Genomic DNA, 15,974 nt, shown 5'->3' with positions numbered 1-15,974 from the left:
CTCTGACTACAAGCTTACTGTGGGCAGGGATCGCTTCTACCAACTGTGTTGTATTCCCCCAAGAGCTTAGACCATCGATTGAACCTCACTGACTGGGTGTTGGGGAGTTGGTGCCTTCCCCAGACAAAACCGTCTCTTCCCCAGGCAAGGATGTCAGCTCAGTCGGCGCTCCTCGGCCAGGTCGGTGAGTTGCCCTGTTTGAATTTTTCAAAGAACGGTTCCTTGGGAACTTGGGTGGACCAGTGTGATCAATCTAGCAGCAACCTCCCGGTCCCTCAGCCCGGGCCTTTGTCATCAGAACGGCCCAGCCAGGCCCGCTAATTCTCCCCACGGTGATCAGCCCAACGCCGCCCCAACAGCCCTAACTCTTCCCTCACGAGGCAGCTCATAAAACGCATCCTCGGATCTGGGTCCTTGCCGTGGGTCTGACCTCACGGCTCCCCGCGTCGCCGAGTCCCGCTGTTTGTTCTTAACCCCAGTCCCTTCAGTTCCCGTGGGTGGCCCTCGCCCAGGTGGGGTGGGATTTGACGTCTACCCTCTTCACCACTTTGAGGACTTTGGCCATGTTCGTGCGTCGCCCCCCCCCACCAGGGCCTTCTTAGACCGAGGATTCCTAGGATCCGGAAACCGCTCCATCTTCCTAAGCATCCTGCCTGCTGGGCACCAGGTCTACTGCCCGAGGCGCAAGCCCCAGAGCGGCCCCCAGGAGCCCAGGTAGGGACAAACCCCAGTGCTCACCACAGCACGACGTTGCTGTTTTGAACAGAGCCCCTCCCATGTGTCGTGGGCCCCGTACTCAGCACTGGGGAGAATCCGGTTGAGTGTGAGGCCGAGACCCTGCCTGGCGGAGCCCGGCCACTCGGAGGCACCGGATGCCGGTTGTCCTCCCGCTTAGGGATGGGCCAACTGCCCCCGCTTTTCCGTCCACCTCACTCTCGGCCCCCCACGCCCATCCCAGCCTCTCTCCTCACCAATGTATGGCCATCCAGCCCACCCCAACTTGAAGCAGCACATCCTTCACTCTCAAGCCACCCACCACGCTGCTTGACACATTACAAGCGCCTAACAGATACCATTATTCAAAAAAATCCCACATCCACAGAGAAATCACTTTATTTAAGGAACTGATTATAATTTAAATGTGTTTTCCAACAACAGTTGTAGCAGGGCAAGGCATTACAATGAGATCACATTAACCCTTTCTGCCCAACCCCAACCTCTTCCAAGGGATGGATCCCAACAGCAGGGAAGAGGAACTCCTCACTCTCCCCCGGGGCGCCGGGCTCTGAGACGCAGCCAGGCGAACGGTCAGGCAAATTCATCGGTAAAACTGCAAGCATCTATCGTCATTCACAATCGATTCTGTTTTTACGTGAGCGGGATTGGTCTTCAGCGTTGGCTTCCTGGCCTTCGCCCGATGATCCCGCTTAGGCCAAACCTATCCAAAACAGAAAGATGTCTCGATTCGGCTGGAGAGTCTGGGCACGAAGGGAGGGTGCGGTTGGGGGACGGGTCACACCCGAGGGGAGCCCCAAACCCACCCGTGCCCCGGGGGAAGCAGGGCAGAGCGGCGAAGACCACTCCTCCCCCCTCTTCCCGGGAAGATTAAACTCCAATCCGGCACGGCGATACCTTTCTCTGGCTACTGAAGTTGGTTGGGCCTTACGCCGAGGCGCTTTCATCTCGCCCCGAACTAGAGTTGAGCCTCAACCCTCCGAAGCCCGCTCACAACCGGCCCGAGATCTCGCGGAGACGACAGGCCGAGGGGGCGGACCTCGGGCCGGGCGGGTTCTCCGGGCCCACCTCGGCCCCGGCCCCCAACGGACGAGGCCCGCGCCTTCCTTCGGCCGGAGGAGCCGCTCACCGTTGGCGAAGCGGCACTGCTTGAGCACCTCGCTGAAGCCTTCGCACAGCTTGAGGTCCCCCTGGTTCTGGGCGCACTCCAGGAACTGCTTCATCTCATAGTGGCAGGGGCTGAACTGGGCCTGCTGCTGCTGGGCCGCCTGGTAGGCCGGTGGCTGGGTGCCCTGGGGCTCCTGTCAAGAGAGGGGGCTCGCCTTCATTCCGTGGTATTTCCTGAGTGCTTACCCCCGCGCAGAGCACTGTACTAAGCGCCTGACAGTCCAGCTGGGGGTGGTGGGGCTTCACCCGGTCACCGCACCCTCAACTTCAAGCAGGAAGACTCAAGGGTGCGGGAGATGTGTAAGACCATCATCGCTGGATACTGGGAAAAGGGTCTTTTTCAAATGCCCTGCGGGGGCAACGGATCGAGCGTAGTTACTGAGTGCTTCCTGGGGGCCGGGTCCCCCCACAGAATCGAGGAACTAATAATAACGTCGGTATCTGATAAGCGCTTACTAGGCGCAGAGCGCCGTTCTAAGCGCCGGGATGGATCCAGGGACGTCGGGTGGTCCCACGGGAGGCTCCCGGTCTTCGCCCCCATTTTACAGAGGAGGTCACCGAGGCCCAGAGAAGCGAAGTGACTCGCCCCCGGTCCCACAGCTGCCCAGTGGCGGAGCCGGGATTCGAACCCATGACCCGACTCCCCAGCCCGGGCTCTCTCCACCGCGCCACGCCGCTTCCCCTACTTAGCGAGCAGTCGGGTCTCCATCAATCGTAAGTGAGCGCTTACGGGGAGCGGGGGCGGGGGGGGAGGGGGCAGGGGGCAGGGGCGGCCGCCCCCGGGCCCTTCCGCCGGGGGTTGGGGGAGGGAGCCGAGGCAGAGGGTCCCGGGGCCGGTCCTTCTCACCTGGTAAGTGATGTCGGGCCTGGCGGGCTCGGCTCCTGCTCCTCCTCCGAAGCCTCCGGTGAGGGCGTGGCCCAGGGTGTGGCCCACGGCGGAGCCCACGGCCACGCCGGCCGCCGTGGTGGCCATCTGGGCCATGAGGCCGGGCTGGCGGGGCGGGGCGGGGGCGGGGACGGAGGCGGCGGTTGGCGGGGCGCGGGCCGGGGGTTGCGCGGCGGCGGCGGCGGCGGCGGGGCCCGGCCGGGGCGGCGCTCGCATCGGCGGGGCGCGGCTGCGGGACACGACAAGGGAGGCCGTTCAGGACCCGGGACGCCTGCGGACCCGTTGGGACGCCTGCGGACCCGTTGGGACGCCCGCCTCTTCCTCCCCTCCCCTCTCCTCCCCCCTCTCGACCGTCGCTGACCTGGCCGGGGGCGCCACCCGGGACGTGCGGCTCCTGCTCCCTCGCGGCATGGCGGCTCTCGGGCGGCGGCGGCGGCGGCGGCCGAGGAGGACGGAGAGGACGGCGACGGCGGCGCGCGGCCGGGCGCCCGGGCTCCGCCAATCGGAAGCCTCCCCCGCCGGCCGCGGCCAATCGGAGGCCGGCCGCCGCGGGAGGGGCCAATCGGCGCGGCCCGAGTCGCCCCGCCCTTCCCGCCTCCCCCTCGCGACGCCCTGAAGGTCACCGGGAGGAAGGGCCGACGCCGCGTCACGTGACGCGCGGTGACGTGACGCCAGGCGCCCCCTGGCGGCGGGTGGAGCCCTCGCGGGCGCGCCCTGGCCCCACACCCGGAAGCCCCGGGAGGGACCGGACCGAACCGGACCGAACCGGACCGGACCGGACCGGACCGAACCGACGCTCCGCGTTTTGGGGGGGGAGGGTTTAAATAGGATTTGCTGAGTGTTTGCTCCGTGCCGACCACCGCTTTAATAACAATAGTGTTGGTATTAAGCGCTCACGATGTTGAGAAGCAGCGTGGCTCCGGGCTTGGGAGTCAGAGGTCGTGGGTTCGAATCCCGCCTCTGCCACTCGTCGGCTGGGTGACTGTGGGCAAGTCACTTCACTTCCCTGTTCCTCAGTGACCTCATCTGGAAAATGGGATGAAGACTGTGAGCCTCCCGTGGGACCACCTGATTCCCCTGTGTCTACCCCAGCGCTTAGAACAGTGCTCGGCACAGAGTACGCGCTTAACAAATACCAACATTATTATTATTATTATTATTATTATGTGCCGAGCACAGTTCTAAGCGCTGGGGGAGATACAGGGTCATCGGGTTGTCCCCCGAGGGGCTCACAGTCTTCACCCCCATTTTCCAGAGGAGGGAACTGAGGTGCCGAGAAGTGAAGTGACTGGCCCAAAGTCACCCAGCTGACAGGCGGCGGAGTCGGGATTAGAACCCACGACCTCTGACTCCTAAGCCCAAGCACTTTCCACTGAACCACGCTGCTTCTCTTTAAACGCTGGGTATTCATTCATTCAATAGTATTTATTGAGCGCTTACTATGTGCAGAGCACTGTACTAAGCGCTTGGGATGAACAAGTCGGCAACAGATAGAGACGGTCCCTGCCGTTTGACGGGCTTACAGTCTAATCGGGGGAGACGGACAGACAAGAACGATGGCACTAAACAGCGTCAAGGGGAAGAACATCTCGTAAAAACCGATGGCAACTAAATAGAATCGAGGCGATGTACAATTCATTAACAAAATAAATAGGGTAACGAAAATATATACAGTTGAGCGGACGAGTACGGTGCTGTGGGGATGGGAAGGGAGAGGTGGAGGAGCAGAGGGAAAAGGGGAAAATGAGGCTTTAGCTGCGGAGAGGTAAAGGGGGGATGGCAGAGGGAGTAGAGGGGGAAGAGGAGCTCAGTCTGGGAAGGCCTCTTGGAGGAGGTGATTTTTAAGTAGGGTTTTGAAGAGGGAAAGAGAATCGGTTTGGGGGAGGTGAGGAGGGAGGGCGTTCCGGGACCGCGGGAGGACGTGACCCGGGGGTCGACGGCGGGATGGGCGAGACCGAGGGACGGCGAGGAGGTGGGCGGCAGAGGAGCGGAGCGTGCGGGGTGGGCGGTAGAAAGAGAGAAGGGAGGAGAGGTAGGAAGGGGCGAGGTGATGGAGAGCCTCGAAGCCTAGAGTGAGGAGTTTTTGTTTGGAGCGGAGGTCGATAGGCAACCACTGGAGTTGTTTAAGAAGGGGAGTGACATGCCCAGATCGTTTCTGCGGGAAGATGAGCCGGGCAGCGGAGTGAAGAATAGACCGGAGCGGGGCGAGAGAGGAGGAAGGGAGGTCAGAGAGAAGGCTGACACAGTAGTCTAGCCGGGATATAACGAGAGCCCGTAATAGTGAGGTAGCCGTCTGGGTGGAGAGGAAAGGGCGGATCTTGGCGATATTGTAGAGGTGAAACCGGCAGGTCTTGGTAACGGATAGGATGTGTGGGGTGAACGAGAGGGACGAGTCAAGGATGACACCGAGATTGCGGGCCTGTGGGACGGGAAGGATGGTCGTGCCATCCACGGTGATAGAGAAGTCTGGGAGCGGACCGGGTTTGGGAGGGAAGATGAGGAGCTCAGTCTTGCTCATGTTGAGTTTTAGGTGAGGCACTGCTGTAAATTCTGGGGCAGATATAAACTAATCACGTGGGACACGGTCCATGCTCCACAGGGAGGCTCACAATCTTAATCCCCATTTTGCAGATGAGTTCATTGAGGCACAGAGAAATTAAGTGGCTTGCCCTCGGTCACACAGCAGACAGGTGGCAGAGCTGGGGTTAGAACTCATGTTCTTTGGATTCAGATAGCTGATTTAGCTATTATTTTTAACTGTTAATATTTTTAATGCCCAGGGAATGATCATAGGTTTGTCTTAGTTCTGCTGGTCTTGCCGAAGACTCCGATTTCCTTGAGGGAAGGGACACCGCCTTCTGTTTGTATAGTCCTGAAGCGCAGTGCTTTGAACATAGAACCAATATATATTGGTTACAGTGATTATTGCCTTTGCAGGGATGGCTATCATAATCAATATTATTGATTGATTATTGATTGAGAAGCAGCGTGGCTCAGTGGAAAGAGCGGGGGCTTGGGAGTCAGCGGTCACGGGTTCTAATCCCGGATCCGCTGCTAGGCAGCTGTGTGACCTTGGGCAAGTCACTTCACTTCTCTGGGCCTCAGTTCCCTCATCTGGAAAACGGGGATGAAGACTGTGAGCCTCACATGGGACAACCTGATCACCTTGTATCCCCCAGTGCTTAGTACAGTGCTTTGCACCTAGTTAGCACTTAAAAAATGCCTCAATTTATTTTTTGATTGAGTGCTTACTGTGTGCAGAGCACTGTACTAAGCACTTGAGAGAGTACAATGTAACAGTTGGTAGACACATTCCCTGCCCACAACGAGTTTACAGTCTCGTGGGAGAGACAGACAATATAAATAAATCATGGATCTGGATGTAAGTGTCGTGGGGCTGAGGGAGGGCTGAATAAAGGATGCAAATCTAATTGCAAGGGTGACACGGAGTACTTCTGCTCTTCAGAGAAAAGCATTATACAATTTGCTGAAGAGCGTTGACTCTGGAAGGGAATGAGAGCAGATGCTAGGGAGATAGATATATATATACGACAAAGGACATTCGCTGAGGGTAAGTGGCTGAGTCACCTTTCATCCTCAGAGTTAGGTCGTCCGTGGAGAAATGGGTGAGGGCGAGGACTTTGGCCACTGCTCCGATGACCCAAGAGACCTTTGAGAGGGTTATGTCTTTCAGCAAAGTTCCACTAAGCGGGCCTTGGGCCTCCATCTCCTCCAGGCCACAATCTGTGGGAAATTCTAATAAGTACTGATCCGCCCTCGGTTCTCTCCGGGGTTGCCAAAAGAAGGTAGGTTTCTGTCTCTTGGAGAAAACATTTGGTCATCACTGGGGTTAACAAAGCCTCAGTTGACTTGTGTTAAGGGAAGAAGAGGAGGAGGAGGAGGAGGAGGAGGAGGAGGAAGGGTGTTGATTATCAACAGAACATTGCTGCCTTGGCCGTACTTGTTGCCTCAGTTTGCCCTCTAGATTGTAAATTTGTCTCTAGGCTGTAAGCTCTGTGTGAGTAGGGAAAGCTTCTACCAACTCTGTTGTATTATGCTCTCCCAAGCGTTTAGTACAGTGCTCTGCACACAGTAAGCACTCAGTAAATGCCACTGATGATGACGATGTTGATGATGCTCTCCAGAGCCAGGTTTCAAGAACGTCAGACGCCGTAGAAGGGGCTCGAGCTAAAGGTGGAACACCTGGAGCCCCCCTTATTCCCCATGGAAATCAAAGGGGATTGAAGAATAGGCTGTAATTCATACTGAGCTTCCCTTTAGTCTCAATTGGGGAGTTTTTACTGTATTTATTTGCCCCAGGGTCTTAAGTTGAACAAGTGTTTAAACCTAAAGAAAATTGCAGCCACGCCCACTCTGATTCATGTGTTGCCAGGGATCACACGCAATACGTGGTGTATAGTATTTCATATGTAGTATTTAAGCGCTTACTGGGTTCCAAGCATTGTGCTAGGATCTGGGGGAGATTTAATCAATCAGTGGTATTTATTGAGTGCTCTCTATGTGTGGAGCGCCTTACTAAGCACTTGGTAGAGTCCGACAGAGATAGCAGATACGTTCCCTGCCCATAACGACCTTGCAATCTAGAGAGGGAGACGGACATTAATATAAACAATTTACCGTATATAATTATATGCGCACGTATATAGACGCGACGTATATAATACTAATAATCGTGGTCTTTAGGTGCTTCCTATGCGCTAGGCACCGTACCGAGCCATGGAGTGGAAAACCCGGCTCCCCTCCCGGCGCCCAGAGCCGTGGCCACAGCCACCGGCGGAGCTGACCCCCTTTAGGGGGCACTTGGGACTGGACAGATAGGAAGGATAAAAACCACTAGGAGACATGGAGAAATGGGTAGAGCCCGGGCCTGGGACTCAGAAGGTCATGGGTTCTAATTCCGGCTCCTCCCCTTGCCTGCTGGGTGACCTTGGGAGTGTCACTTGGTTTCTCTGGGCCTCAGTTACCTCCTCTGGAAAATGGGGATTGAGACCGTGAGCCTCATGTGAGACAGGGACTGCGTCCAACCCCATGTGCTTGTTTCCGCCCCGGCGCTTAGTCCAGTGCCTGGCACATAGAAAGCAGGTGGCTCAGTGGAAAGAGCCTGGGCTTCGGTGTCAGAGGCCATGGGTTCGAATCCCGGTTCTGCCACTTGTCAGCTGTGTGACTGTGGGCAAATCACCTCATTTCTCTGGGCCTCAGTGACCTCATCTGTAAAATGGGGATTAACTGTGAGCCTCACCTGGGACAACCTGATTACCCTGGATCCACCCCAGCGCTTAGAACAGTGCTCTGCACATAGGAAGCGCTTAACAAATACCAACATTATTATTATTATTGTTGTTCCGACTTTGGTTGCTCCTTTAATCGGAAACTCCGGGGAAGGGACGGGCCCAGGAGGTGAACAGGTCAGAGGGAGGGGCCCAAAGGGTCTTTGCCGACCTCCGCCCGCCGCCATCCCTTGAGGCCCAGAAGACGTTCGGCGGGGGCCGGTCTGCAAGCCGCAAAAACCAAAGGCGAAGTGCACCCGCTGAGTTGGGCGGCTTCGACCCCGACCCCGGCCCCGCCTGCAGCCGCCATTGATTCTATTTATTCTTGATTCTATTTATTTGCTATTGTTTTAATGAGATGTGCTACCCCTTGATTCTATGAATTGCCATTGTTCTTGTCTGTCCGTCTCCCCCGATTAGACCGTAAACCCGTCAAAGGGCAGGGACCGTCTCTATCTGTTACCGATTTGTCCATTCCAAGCGCTTAGTCCAGTGCTCTGCACAAAGGAAGCGCTCAATTAATACTATTGAATGAATGAGTGAGTCAGGTCATCACGGCGGCCGCTAGAGGGCGAGCTGGGGTAGCCAGACTCTCGGCGACCGCCAGGGGGCGAGCTTGGGTACCTGGAACATCTCGGTGACCGCCAGGGGGCGAGCTTGGACAGCCAGACCATCACGGCGGCCGGTAGGGGGCGATCTCGGGCAGCCTGACCATCTCGGCGGCGGGGCGGTGCCCGCTGGGGCCCAGAGCGGGTTCTGGGTGCGAGGGAGAAAGAGGAGAAGGGCGGGTAGGAAGGGATGATGCCCCGACGCCCTCCCCCCGCACCGGGGCTCCGGGCAGCTCAGCCCGGCTCGGAAGCAGCCTGGCCTAGTGGTTAGAACACAGGCCTGGGTGGGGGGGGGGTCAGGAGATCATGAGTTCTAATCCCCGCTCTGCCACCTGTCTGCCGTGTGACCTTAGGGAAGTCGCCTCAGTTACCTCACCTGTAAAAAATGGGGATTAAGACTGTAAACCCAATGTGGGTCAGGGACCGTCTCCAACCTGATTAACTTGTAATAATAATAATAATAACGTTGGTATTTGTTAAGCGCTTACTATGTGCAGAGCACTGTTCTAAGTGCTGGGGTAGACGTAGGGGAATCAGGTTGTCCCACGTGGGGCTCACAGTTAATCCCCATTTTACAGATGAGGTAACTGAGGCACAGAGAAGTTAAGTGACTTGCCCACAGTCACACAGCTGACAAGTGGCAGAGCCGGGAGGCAAACTCATGACCTCTGACTCCGAAGCCCAGGCTCTTTTCCACTGAGCCACGCTGCTTCCAATAATGTAATAATGATCGTGATAACGATCGCATCTGTTAAGCGCTTACTATGTGCCGAGCACCCGCGCTTAGAACGGTGCTTGGCACATAGTAAGCTCTTACTATTGTCATCAAGTGCCATCGAGTCTTTTCCGACTCGTAGCGACTCGATGGATATACCTTCTCCCCGACGTCCTGTACTCTGCCATATTCAGTCACCCTGCTAACGGTTCTCCCGTTACCGTTGTTACGGTCCCCGTACGTCTCGCTGTGGGTCTGCCTCTTCCGTATTTTCCCTGGACTCTTCCTAGCATTAGTGACTGACTGGAAAAAGAAAAAACAAATGGATTTTGGAGCAAATTAAACCAAAGTGGTCTTTGATAGGCCAAATGACTCGACTCAGGTTAGCGTATTTTGGAAACATAATCAGGAGGACTAATTCTCTGGAGAAGACACTGATGCTAGGAAAAGTCCAGGGAAAACGTGAAAGAGGCAGCTCAGCAGCTAGATGGGTAGAGATCGTATCAACAGTAACGGAAGAACCATCAGAAAGTTTGCAGGTCACGGCAGAGGACAGGATGTTCTAGAGAAAGTATATCCATGGAGTCGCTATGAATTGGAAATGACTCGATGGCACTTAATGATAATAATAATAATAAGTTGAGCCATTTGGCCTTCCAGAGATCACTCTGGCTAATTTACTCCAAAATCCACTCGTTTGTTAGTAAGTGCTTAACCAGCACAACAGTACTAATAATAATAATGTGCAGCCTGGGTTGTACTGGTAACGGAGGGAGGATTAAAAAATAGAGAAGCAGCGTGCCCTAGTGATTAGAGGATGGGCCTGGGAGTCAGAAAGACCTCGGTTCTAATCCTGGATCTGCCATTTTTCTGCTGGGTGACCTTGGGGAAGTCACTTAACTTCTCTATGTCTCAATTGCCTCATCTGTGAGCCTCATGTGGGACTTGGACTGTGTCCAACCTGATGAGCTTATATTTACACCACGCTTAATGCAGTGCCTGGATTTAGAGGTGCTTAATGGATACCATTAAAAAAAAGTAAGGGGGCGAGAGAGCTGAATGCTTTGAATTCGATAGTGAGGAGTTTCTGCTTGATGTGGAGATGGATGGGCAATCACAGGAAGCACTCGAAGAGTGGGAAGATGAGCACAGAATGTTTTTTTAGAAAAATGATCTGGTCAGCAGAGTGAAATATGGACCGAAGAGGGGAGAGGTGAGAGGCGGGGACGTCAACGACGGGGCAGATGCAGAAGTCAAGACCAGACCGGATGAGGTCTTGAACCCCCGTGGTAGTAGTTTGGGCGGAGAGGAAGGAACAGGTTCCGAAGATGCTGCGGAGATAGACTCAACAAGATTTAGTGGCTGACTGACTAATTATAATATTGGTATTTGTTAAGCGCTTACTATGTGCCAAACACTGTTCTAAGCGCTGGGGGAGATACAAGGGAATGAGGTTGTCCCACGTGGGGCTCCCAGTCTTCATCCCCATTTTACAGAGGAGGGAACTGAAGCCCAGAGAGGTGAAGTGACTTGCCCAAGGTCACACAGCTCACAAGTGGCAGGGCCGGGATTAGAACCCACGACCTCTGACTCCCAAGCCCGGGCTTTTTCCATTGAGCCACGCTTGAGCTCTTTGAGAGCAGGAATCCTGCCTACCAACTGTATCGTACCCTCCCAGAGGCTGAGTACGGGGCTCTTTGCGAACAGTTCTGTAAATACCGTTGGTGGATTCATGTCTCCCTCAGCAGCCAGGCTCTGGGGCAACAGAGAGGATGGAGCCTCTGGGGGCTGGGAGGGCGGTGGGGGAGCAGGTGGACCCGAGGCGAGACCTAGGGGAGTGGCACGGGGGCCTGGCCTCCGGAGCGGGGCCTCCAGGGTGGGCCACACATGGCGGAGCCTCGAGGCCCGTTCTCCTGGGCAAGCTTTCCGTGCCCTGCTGCCCTGCCCTTTGGGCACCAGCCTCTCCACGGGTTGGGGCTGCACTATGGAAGCCGCCGCTCCCCTCAAACTCCTCCAGCGGTCCCCCGGGGGGCACCCGCCCGCTCGCCACTCTCTGCCAGTCTCCTTTCCCTGTCCCAAAACATGCAAGTGACACATTCCCCACTCATCTGGAGTCATTTCATCGCATTTATTGAGTGCTTACTGTGAGCAGAGCGCTATCCTAAGTGCCTGGAAGGGAACAGTGCGACAATAGGCACATTCCCGCCCACAACGAGTTTACGGTCTAGAAGGGGGCCTATCAATCAATCAATCAATCAATCAGTGTTTTTATTGAGCGCTTACTATATGCAGAGCACTATACTAAGTGCCTGAGAGACTACAATATAACAGAGTTGGCAGACCGTTCCCAGCTCACAACAAACTGACAGTCTAGAGGGGGAAACAGACATTAGTATAAATGAATAGTTTGTAATATATAAAGCTTACACTGATGGGGGTGACAGATATTTACGAAGAGAAAAAACAAAATAAAGAATTATTGGAAGCTTGAAGGTGATATGTATGTGTGTTTGGTTGTGCTAGAGTAAAAGGGAAGCTTTAGGATTTGCAATTGAGATTTGCACTGTTGTTCTCTCTATTTCCTAAACTGTGAGCCCAGTTTAGGACAAGGCCCGAGTCTCAATCTGATGATCACGTCTCTACCCCAGCTTGTAGCACAGTGCTGGGCATAGAGTAAATGATTAATTAGTACCATAATTAATTATTCAGTCCTATTTAGTGAGCGCTCACTGTGTGCAGAGCACTGTACTAAGCACTTGGGAGTGTACAATATAACAGAGTTGACAGACACGTTCCCTGCCCCCAACGAGCTTCCGGTCTAGAAGGGGAGACTGATATGAATATAAATATCTGTATTGGATCTGTATTTAAGTGCTGGGGGCTGAGGGAGGGGTGAATAAAGGATGCAAAATCAAGCTTAAGAGTGACACAGAAGAGAGTTGGAGAAGTGGAAATGAGTGCTTAGGCAGGAGAGGCCTTTTGGAGGGGATGTGCTTTTAATAAGGTCCTGAAGGTGGGGAGAGTGATCGTCTGTAGGGTATGAAAAGGTAGAGTTCCAGGCCAGAGGCAGGACGTGGACGAGAGGTTGGCAGTGAGATAGATGAGGTCAAGGGATAGCGAATAGGTTGGCATTAGAGGAGCAAAGGGTGCGTGAGCTGGGTTGTACGAGGAAATCAGGGAGGTAAGGTAGGAGGGGCCACTGTGATTGAGTGGTAAGGAGTTTCTGCTTGATGAAGAGGTGGATGAGGTTCTTGAGGAGTGGCACAGACGCTGCCCCTGCCCTAAGCGGGCAGCAAGACCCCCTTCCTCCCTTGTGACCTCCTGCTGCCCCAGACCCCTCACAGCCATCGCCTCTTTCCCTCCTGGCCTTACGCTTGTCAACTCGGGGTGGGGCAACATGGAAAACCTTCCTCATGTCTGCCCGGTGTCTGGACTCCATGCCCTGCCTCGCCCTCTTACCCTCCCCCCGCCTCACTGTGCCTAGCTTTGAGCTCTGTTTTAGGTGCTCTAGAGTCTCCAGGGAATGAATGGGAGGCCAAGCTTACTACCAAGAAGGTTTCATTCGAAAGGGGAAATCTAACACAGCAAAAACTGCCAAACATCCAAAACCACCCATTTCCCTCCACCGATGCCTTTCCCCAAACATTCATTCATTCAGTCATATTTATTGAGCACTTAGTATGTGTAAAACACGTGCTAAGAACTTGGAGAGTACAATATAACAACAGACGGACACATTCCTGTCCACAACGAGCTCACAGTCTAGCTCGTCCTCTAGACTGTAAGCTCCTTGTGGGCAGGGAACGTGTCCGTTTATTGTTATAGTGTACTCTCCCGAGCTTTGCACACAGTAAGCGCTCGATAAGCATGATTGAATTAATGAATGAATGAGGAGGCAAGATGACTGAGTGCTTTAAAGCCGACGGTAAGGCGTTTCTGTTTAAATACGAAGGTGGGTGGGCAACCACTAGAGGTTCTTGAGGAGAAGGGGAATATGGACTGTGTAGTTTTGTAGAAAAATGCTCGGGGCAGCAGGGTGAAGTAAGGACTGAAGTCACGAGAGACAGGAGGTTGGGAGGTCAGCAAGGAAGCTGTTGCAGTAATCAAGGCGGGATAGGATAAGTGCTTGGATTAACATGGTAGCATTATGGACGGCGAGGAGAGGGCGTATTTTAGTAATGGTGTGTGAAGGTTGAAAGAACGGGATTTAGTGGCCAAATGAGTATGTGGTTTGAAGGACCTGGGTTCTAATCCCAGCTCTGCCACCTGCCTGCTGTGGGACCTTGGGCAAGGCACCTAAATTCTCTGTGCCTCGGTTACCCCATCTGTAAAATGGGGATTAAGACTGTGAGCTCCGTGTGGGACATGGACGGTGTTCAGCCCGATCAGTTTCTCTCTCCCCCCACCCCATGCTTAGTATGGCACCTGGCCCAAAGAAACTGCTTAATGAGTAACATAAAAAAAAAAGAATGAGAGAGATGAGTTGAGGATAAAGCCAAGGTTATGGGTTTGGGAGACAGGGAGGATGGTGGTGCTGCCTACAGTGTTGGGAAAGTCAGGGTTTGGGTGGGAAGATGAAGAGTTCTTTTTGGGACATGTTAAGTTTGAGGTGTCAGGACATCCAGATAGAGATGTCCTGAAGGCAGGAGGAGACGGGAGACTGCCGAAAAGGAGAGAGGTCTGGGCTGCAGATGTCGATTTGACTAATTAATTATCTAGGGTGAAGATTTGGAAGACCAATCCCATTGAATTGATTGTTGGCAGCCAAGCCGGAGGGCCCTAGCATCCGATTCTCTGGGAACCTTTTCTGGGTATCTGTACCAAACACTGTTCTAAGCGCTGGGGTAGATACGAGATAATCACCTGGGACCGAGTCCCTGTCCCACGTGAGGGTCACGGTGCAAGGGGGTGGGAGAACCGTTATTGAACCCCATTTTACAGATGAGGATTCAGCGGCCCGTATAAGTGAAGCGACTGGCCCAAGGTCACTCCGCAGGCAAGCGGCAGAGCCGACTCCCCTGCTACCCAGGCCCGGGCTCTTTCTCCTAAGGCCACGTTGTTCCAACTCACCAGACTAAAACAATCATCCAAAGTCCTAAAGCCAGCCCTTCCACGATTGCTCTGCTCTGCAGACTGTGCCCGGAGACGCAAACCCGTGCAGGTGTGCAGTGATTGCAGACTGCCGTGTGGAGTCAGCCGGGAACTTTGCACTGATAACGAGTCTAAAGAAAAGGGAGGTGACGTAGGAGACCCGTGACTCCGACTGACCCCTGCTCCGGCCCGGAATCAGCCCGGACCCCACGGCAACGAGAAGTCGATTTTGGGAACGTTGGGGTGAGTCCCCGCCATCACCGCAACTGGAAATTCTCTGACTGCCGCTCTGAGCCATGACAGGAGCAGGAAACCCCGCTTCTCCTTTTGCGGTGGTGGTCGTCGTCTCTGCCGTCCGTATTTGCATTCACCTCTACTCACGCGTCCCTCACCGATGTCCCTCACTCCTTATTCTTAGACTGTGGGAAGCAGCGTGGCCTCGTGGCAAGAGCCTGGGCTTGAGAGTCAGAGGTCGTGGGTTCAGAACCTGACTCCGCCACCTGTCTGCTATGTGACCCTGAGCAAGTCACTTCACTTCTTGGTGCCTCAGTTACCTCTTCTGTAAAATGGGGATTAAGAGCGTGAGCCTCATGTGGGACAGGGACTGTGTCCAACCTGGTTATCGTGTATCTACCCCCACGCCTAGAATAGTGTTTGGCTCGTAGTAAGCGCTTAACAAATACCACAATTATGAATTATTATTGTGAGAAGCAGCATTGTACAGTGGATAGAGCACGAGCCTGGGACTCAGAAGGTCATGTATTTTAATCCCAACTCCACAACTTGACTGCTGTGTGACCTTGGACAAATCACTTTACTTCTCTGGGCCTCAGTTAGCGCATCTATAAAATGGGGCTCGAGACCGTGAACCCCATGTGGGACAGGGACTGTGTCCCTCCCGCCTTGCTCGTATCCACCCCAGACCTTAGTACAGTGCCTGGCACATAGTAAGCGCTGAACAAAGACCATAATTATTATCACTATTATCATTATCCCAGTGCTTACTCCAGTACTTTGCTCATAGTAAATATGTAATACCGTTATTTCCCCGAAGGAAGCCGTACACCAACTCTCATGTATTCGACTCTCCCAAGCGCTTGGGACAGTGCTAAGCCCCAGACTTTCCCATCACTGTAGACGGCACCACCCCCCTTCCTTTATCACAAGCCTGTAACCTTGGTGTTCTCCTTGACTCCTCTCTGTCCTTCAACCCACATATTCAATCCATCGTCAAATCCTATCGGTCTCACCTTCACATCACTAAAATCCGCTCTTTCCTCTCCATCCAAACTGCTTCCATGTTAATACAATCACTCATCCTGTCTCACCTGGATTACTGCATCAGCCTTCTTGCTGACCTCCCAAACCTCCTGTCCCTTCTCATTCCAGTCTTTACTACATCCTGGTGCCCAATCATTTTTCTATAAAAATGTTGGGAACATGTCACCTGCCTCCTCAAAAAACTCCAGTGGTTGCCCATCAGC

At 54.2% G+C, this 15,974-nt stretch overlaps 1 protein-coding gene across 1 annotated transcript; it reads right to left on the bottom strand.

Annotated features, from left to right (window-relative positions):
• Positions 1 to 1,095: 1,095 nt before the first annotated feature.
• On the bottom strand, positions 1,096 to 3,245 carry CHCHD2 (coiled-coil-helix-coiled-coil-helix domain containing 2). The gene is made up of 4 exons (XM_029081661.2): positions 3,150 to 3,245; positions 2,750 to 3,017; positions 1,865 to 2,036; positions 1,096 to 1,438 (listed from the first exon to the last, which is right to left on the bottom strand). The coding sequence occupies exons 1-4, from the start codon at positions 3,197 to 3,199 to the stop codon at positions 1,428 to 1,430; spliced, it is 501 nt and encodes a 166-aa protein (XP_028937494.1). The 5' UTR covers positions 3,200 to 3,245; the 3' UTR covers positions 1,096 to 1,427.
• Between the last annotated feature and the right edge of the window lie 12,729 nt (positions 3,246 to 15,974).

This window comes from Ornithorhynchus anatinus, chromosome 17, assembly GCF_004115215.2.
Source record: "Ornithorhynchus anatinus isolate Pmale09 chromosome 17, mOrnAna1.pri.v4, whole genome shotgun sequence".
NCBI lineage: Eukaryota > Metazoa > Chordata > Mammalia > Monotremata > Ornithorhynchidae > Ornithorhynchus > Ornithorhynchus anatinus.
Note: the sequence above shows the minus strand (reverse complement) of the source record. Positions and strands in the feature narration are given on the sequence as shown.